This window comes from Trachymyrmex septentrionalis, unplaced genomic scaffold (assembly GCF_001594115.1).
Source record: "Trachymyrmex septentrionalis isolate Tsep2-gDNA-1 unplaced genomic scaffold, Tsep1.0 scaffold16, whole genome shotgun sequence".
Classification (NCBI taxonomy): Eukaryota; Metazoa; Arthropoda; class Insecta; order Hymenoptera; family Formicidae; genus Trachymyrmex; species Trachymyrmex septentrionalis.
In genome coordinates this window covers 4,023,810-4,030,800 of record NW_017304758.1, presented here as the reverse complement: position 1 = coordinate 4,030,800, position 6,991 = coordinate 4,023,810, and the positions used below count along the sequence as shown (strand labels likewise).

The window sequence follows — 6,991 nt, the reverse complement described above, 5'->3', positions numbered from 1 at the left end:
CGAGTTTTCATGTCTTGATACATTTTTAATATACTTTTATTCCTCTACAATCTGCTATTATACTAAAAAAAAAAACTTAATTTTAAAATTATAAAATATTAATGATTCAAAATAATTCTACTTATTTTTTCTAACTTATTTTTTTTAAAGCTTTAGTTTTTGAGTTGTGTCATTGTTGTAACAAATGAATATGATTATTTTATTGATAATTTATTTGTAGAGTGCGATCAAGCAAATTCCGAGCACTACCAGGCGGTCGGATACAACAACTGTATTCGGAAGGAGTACATATGCGACAAGATTTACAATTGTCCTTTTAGTATATGCTCGGATGAGGTAAATTGCGTGGTCAATGATCGATATCCCAAGGACAATACTGCCACAAAAGTCACTGTAGGAGCAGTCACCACCATGATCCTCTGCTTCATCATCTTCATTTTGTGTCTATGGGTCTGTAAGAAATCACAAAAGTTGTGCTGGTCGTCGGATTGCGCCGGTCCGAACGTGTGCTCACGGCCGGTTTCCTTGCCGGACGCAGACGGAGGTCAGGGATCTAATCGCGCAGTGCCAACGGCCCCCATGTTGGAAGTCGCGATGTCCTCGCCTGTCGTGGACAAAGATTTACCACCCAGTTATGACTCGTTGTTTCCCGAACAAAGTAATCCTGCCAGATCGTAAGTTATTGAATCCAAGTATGAACTGACAATATGAGAGCGCATATCGCATTAAACATATCGTCTAATGTTTTAATTAGACGCTGCGTTGTCGCGCATCTAATGACATAACTAGATCGATTTTTCTCTATGTACATTCGTACACTATTTTCCAAAATATGAGCTGGATTTTACTACGAAAGAAAACGCTCTGATAAATTAACAGACGTTTCATGTTTCAGTTTTGATTCTGTGTTGATTTCATGGAAATGTGAATTGAATGTAGTGTAGCTTCAGGATGCTAATCAAATTATAGATAAGTCAGTGACTAAGATGCAAAGCTACACAACACCAACTATCCTTTGTTCTTTGATAATGGATGAAGATGGGAGTCTTAATTAATCAATGAATTGTTACATGCATATATTTAAATCATTTTAACCAAAGTAATTACATTTGGAGCACTGCTGCTCACCGTCCACATCCAATTGCGCCACTGCATGCAGTACATTTATACGCATTTACATGCAGTTATATTAACATCACACAATCATTGTTTCTTATTGTATATCAGTGAGATTATACGAAATGGTTAGTAGATAGGTCAATTAAATTTATTTTTTCTTCTATAGTTTTAAAGTTTCTGTTTCTTATTTTGCAGTCTTATTGAATTATGACGTCACAAATGGAAAATAGTTCATATTTTTGTTGCATATAGGCTGAGATAAATTAGATTTTTCATACGCCTTTATTAGTGTTCAATAACGTATTGTAAGAAAAAAATTCATATAACAACAAATTCCCACTTCTGACATAACTTATGATTGTAGTAGGAAAATGGGAATCTTGAATTGTATATTTCTACGTTTTGTATTATTTTTTAATAAATATTGAAGAAATATCACATGAATTTTGTTCATTGAAAACTACGCAACGAAGAAATAGGCCTCACAATAACTTCTTACTAGTTGATGGAATATTACAAACTTTCTGTATCAAAATAACGGTATATTTTTTAACTATGTTAATTAACTATGTTAATTAAATTTAAAGTTACACTTCTCATCAACTTCACATTCGTATTAGTTTCTTGTATTAAGTTATGATCTTGTATTAAGTACGATATTTGATATAGCAATAATACATATCTCAAAAAAGAAAAAATTTGATGGGATCTGTGTTGTGTTCATAGACATTCGCGAAATGAATTGTATGTGAACTTACTGTATTGTAGCATATTTTAGTAATGCTACGTCTTACTTGAATATATACATATCTATATACATATGTATATATATATAAATATAAATAATTTTTGTACGTATATAAACATACAAATTTTATAGAATGTATACAAATCTTAGATATGTGCGTATATATTTTTGGAGATTAAATGTTACGTAAGTCTATAAAATGTATGTAATAAAATTGTGTAAATATTCATTTTGTGATAATAAAGATCTATGTATATACATACATATAATCAAACGTTCTGAATTATTTTGTGTCTTCGGATTCTTTAGATGTGTGCTCCAATAACCACAGACAATCGTTGATGATGTGATCTATTTCAGCTGATCCAGTTGATAACTGATGATTGTCATCGTACACGAGCATCCTGTGATGTCAAATCAATTAATAACAATGCAAGGTTTTTATACCTTCTGCATTTCTGCATTTTTGCATGCAAATATAAATGTCAACTTACTTAGTTTTCACCTTGTTAGATTTGAGACGATTATACCACATCGTTCCTTGAGAGGATGGTACTCGCAAATCTTTCGTTCCAATGCAGACCAAGGTCGGTGCTTTGACTTTATCGACATACATGATGGGCGAGCATTGTTTCATTTTCACGAACATGTCAATATTATTGGGCCATGGACCGGTAACAATGTTGCAAAGAAGACCTGCCTCCACAACGCACCTGTAATAAAAAATAAAATCACATTAGTGTGAATAAAAAAAACTTGATGCGAATGCTAACATGTTTGCCAGGCAAACCATGTAAACCATTGTTCCAAATAATTCACATATATATAAACAAAAAGAAGACTATGTATTTCAGTCAAGCTTAGACTATTCGCGACTATTGATACATCTGAAATAATTAAGCTTACTTATGAAGATACGCTATTATCTCTTCCTTAGTCAGAGCATTGCGACTGAAATACAAATATGGGATATTGAATAATTAGGACGTGAGGAATATCGTTATTAGGTATTAAGTATTTCTTTACCAGTCTGGGATGTCGGATACACCAAACATGATGGAGATATCAATTACCGGATTTTTTGCAATTACTGCTTTGAATAGATCCTAAAATAAAAATAGTTTTTAAGTGGATATTCTAATTAATATATTATTGTATAAATATATATTGTTTGATACACTTACAGGAGCTTGTCCACTCAAATGTGCTACTAAGAATCCACCATGAGATCCACCACAAAGACATATGCGTTTAGAATCAAGCCAGGAATATCTTTTGATAGCTTCCTTCGTAGCAGTTATGCAGTCTTTTACATCAACGTTTCCAACTTTTCCTGTAAGATATTCCACCGTCGCGCTGCCCATTCCCGTAGAACCACGATAATTTACTTGCACTATCGCAAAACCTGAATTATGGAATTAGTATAGTAAAAGCTTTTAAATATTATGTAAAGAGAAAGATATGATTTATTTTTTACCTGCTAATGCCAATAAAGAACATTCTAAAGAAAATACGTTAACAAAATTGCTATGAGGTCCTCCATGTGGTATAACGACAAAAGGTATCGATTGATCTTTACCACTTTTTGGACCGAAATAGATATAGTTGAATTGCTCTGAAAAGTGGAGAAGCAACATTCAATTAGCTATACCATAAATGTAGATGACTTGGGACAGTGTAGGTAACTTGGGACAGTATATTTTTGTTAAATTTAATCATGGTATCCATCCATGAGTTAAATTTTAAACTTCCTTTAGAGACTCATACATGAATTCCATGATTGAATTTAACAAAAATAATGCTGTCCCAAGTTACCTATATTTGCGGTACCAAGAGAAATTGTGCAAACGATGACACGATCCACTTACTTATGCTGTCGTCGTTATCATAACTGTATTCATTTTGTTCGTATATAATTTCTTCGAAACCATGAATTTTCATTGGAGTTGTAATCGCAATTCTGGAGATATCGCCACTACTTGCCACTTTACTCTTAAAACGGCCTACCATAAGACTAGAAGGTTGCGTTAAAGAAGTATTCAAAAACGCAATCACATCCCCCTTTACATCCAATATACTAAGACTACTTTTATCATTTTTTATCTCAATAACATTTTTCGTCTCTGTAAAGACAATTCATTATTCTTTTAAGTGGCAAGAAAGTATTAACGCATTAAATCAGTTTAATCAACAAACTGTAGTATTTTACTTATATTCACGATATACGAGACAAGATTATTCCTTTGAGCTGTACTGAAAAATAAGTATTGAGAATCGTCACTCCAACAACGACGAGATAAACGACCATATATCCCGTAAAACTGTTTGTTAGAATTGATTGTTTTACTCATTCGCACTGCTTCCACGATCTCGATATTCTATAGATGTGTAAAACAAAATAATTTAAAACTCAAAATACTAAACATATTTTCCTTAATATAATTTTTCGTTTATAATTAATCTAATTTTTAATACATTACATTATCTTCTTCCACTCTCAAATCTCGCAACATAAGTTTTTGCGCATTATGATGTGGGACAGCACCTGCTTCTCTCTGCAACCACACGAGATAATTTCCATCAGGACTGATTCTAGGACTATGCACAGCACATCCTTCATCGGACAATTTCCCTATTACACAATAAGTTATTAATTTCTTTTCTGTTACTTCATATCTGCTATATTAATTATTTAAATGTTGCTTACGATATTCTCCGTTTTTCAATAAAAATACCCAAGAATATCTATTGGTGCACGCAATAAGGCCTAAGTGTAGTGGCTCATGCTTCCAAGCAACACCGATTATATCCTGATTTTTCGTCCAGATCACTTGACCGGGAGAAAGTTCATCTGGTATTCCAGATAAAATCGTAATGATATCCAACGTCGTATCAAGGATAGCAACAACAGATTGATGTTTACCTACTAATTGCTCTCCCCAGTGTGGTTTGTATATATATTCGTTACCCTGACATCAAGAAAATTAAATAAGACAAGATATATACATACACAAATAGAACTCTATAATTATTTAAAGAAATAAGGAATAAATCCTACCACTGTTACTTCATCATCCTCTTTCTTCTCTTTATCTTTTTTATCCAATGATTTTTGTTTATAAAATGGTTCTGACTTAGGAAGCTTCTTTTCAGCTATATACAGAACCTTGGTATTATCCGGAGACCATTCAAACGAACGAAATTCAGCTACAAAAAAGCATATAGTCAATGTACATTAAAAAAATTACAAGTGTGAGATAAAAGGTGAAAGCTTATACCATCTGTGTAAACATCACCATGGACATCTAAAGCAGACAGATCATAATTCTTCACAAAATGTTGTTTATCCCAAATTTCCAGAAACTGCTTTGTAGAATTATCAATTGTGGCTTGTCGCAATACAGCTCTACGTTCTTCATTCTTCGTCAAAGTTGACATTAACCTGTCCGAAACAAATACATTTAAATACCGGCAATATTCATATTAAATATGCAGGAACAGAGACTTTTCTAGGTGTGGAGTACTTTATCCAAATTAGGGAAAGTAGGAAGGGGAGGAATTTCAAAATAACACAAATATTTTACCTCTTTTGTTATATGTTATGTGTAAAATATATATATATATATATATCCTAAACAAATACTGTTTTTGTCAGATCACTCAAAATTTTTTAAAATTTGTCAAAAATTAACATATTTTTTTTTAAATATCCCGAATTCTGGATGTGGAATTTAATACCCACAAGACTTCTGGGTATGGAAAGCTCCATATCTTCCATAAGGATATCCTTCTATGTAAATATTCATTGTCTATACTATAAAAAAATATATTACATACTCTGTAGTAATATCAATTGGAAATCCGATAGAAATTGGTGTCAAATCTGAATTCAAATCATAATTTTGTAAGAAGCGTTGATCTGTCTTTCTTTCTAGATTCCTCTGAGTCCATGAGCCTTGTATGGATAATCTACCACTTGGAGTACCCAGAATCTGTGCACTGTTTAAGGATGGATATGCAGCTAATGATTTGTACAGATTTGTCAATTCCTTTACCTGTAAAAATATTCTCTATGCCCATCATTTCGCACAATTGTTCGATGAAAAAAATTATTGCAAAAAAATATTGATAATCACTGCATACCTGTCCCAATGCCATGATTTTCTTTCGTTAATTCCAATCGCCTCACTGTTTTTTTTAGTATAAATGTAATCACAGTACAAATGTAATCACAGTACAAACGCCAAATACACGTTAGCAATTCCAAATTCTATATTTATACTTGTGCTCCGATAAGCATGGATAACGATCTTAGATAAACTGTAATCATAGGGGCATACAAACACGAGACATACAATACTATATTTACCGTTTTATTTTTTCGTAATTTATAATAAAATACTATGCAAAAAGAATCAAGAATAATAAAATTGCATTACAATGTATATTAGATATTGATTATAAAAAGCAATGGAATACTGAATCATTACTGAATATGTACATTTATTGTGTCTATAGCATTTCGTCCAAAATGAGGTTATAGGTACGAATGGAATTCGGCTCGACACGATCATGGTGGAAGAAAGCATGAACACATATTCAAATTCAATCACATTTGATCACATTAACATTACTCAATTATCGGTGTCATGTGTGTGTATGATATGTATATATATATGTATACATGTATAATACATATGTATGTACCACATAAGATTATTCATTTATTAAGCCCATTTTAAAGCCTCATTTTAAATGATTTATAATTCGCGCAAATTTGAAACAGAATTATATTTATAATTTTGCGTATTGATTGATATCGATCGTGTACAACATAGAAAACATTTGAAGAAATAAAATTTATACATATACAAAATATACAGGGTGATCCACTTAAGTCTACTATTTAAAATATCTCGCTTATTTTTGACGATATAAAAAAATGTTTCAAATGAAAGTGGAACGATTTCGAGGAGGACATATTATTTCATGTTGTTTTTTTTTTTAAATGGAGGCGTCAAAAAGATATGAAGGTTACCTTCACTTTTTTAAATGAAATTGTATGATTTTTTTTTACATAATATGATGCCTCTAATTATTCTGCATATAAAAATATTAATTGAT

At 31.8% G+C, this 6,991-nt stretch overlaps 2 protein-coding genes and 1 long non-coding RNA gene across 7 annotated transcripts in view; 2 read left to right on the top strand and 1 right to left on the bottom strand.

The window, feature by feature from the left end:
- LOC108745931 overlaps nt 1–669 on the top strand; it is a gene marked incomplete at its 3' end in the record, with an annotated part of 2,147 nt that extends 1,478 nt beyond the window's left edge. Inside the window, exon 4 of the mRNA XM_018482351.1 lies at nt 221–669. Coding sequence (XP_018337853.1) covers nt 221–669 — 449 coding nt within the window. The remainder of the gene's footprint in view (nt 1–220) is intronic.
- Nucleotides 537–6,527, bottom strand: LOC108746044 (acylamino-acid-releasing enzyme-like). 5 transcript variants are annotated; one of them, XM_018482549.1, is made up of 16 exons: nt 6,369–6,527; nt 6,011–6,187; nt 5,705–5,922; nt 5,146–5,309; nt 4,926–5,074; nt 4,575–4,836; nt 4,348–4,499; nt 4,077–4,245; nt 3,736–3,990; nt 3,345–3,482; nt 3,052–3,272; nt 2,894–2,973; nt 2,774–2,818; nt 2,362–2,580; nt 2,131–2,271; nt 537–604 (listed from the first exon to the last, which is right to left on the bottom strand). In XM_018482549.1, the coding sequence occupies exons 2-15, from the start codon at nt 6,023–6,025 to the stop codon at nt 2,151–2,153; spliced, it is 2,208 nt and encodes a 735-aa protein (XP_018338051.1). In that variant the 5' UTR covers nt 6,026–6,187; nt 6,369–6,527; the 3' UTR covers nt 537–604; nt 2,131–2,150. The 5 variants fall into 5 exon arrangements, with proteins under 5 accessions (XP_018338051.1, XP_018338050.1, XP_018338049.1 ...); XM_018482548.1 differs by having other exon boundaries at nt 586–664; XM_018482547.1 differs by lacking the exon at nt 537–604 and having other exon boundaries at nt 2,027–2,271.
- The window catches only part of LOC108746050, a 17,110-nt gene continuing 10,792 nt past the window's right edge, over nt 674–6,991 (top strand). Inside the window, exon 1 of the long non-coding RNA XR_001939137.1 lies at nt 674–1,867. This is a non-coding gene — a long non-coding RNA (uncharacterized LOC108746050). The remainder of the gene's footprint in view (nt 1,868–6,991) is intronic.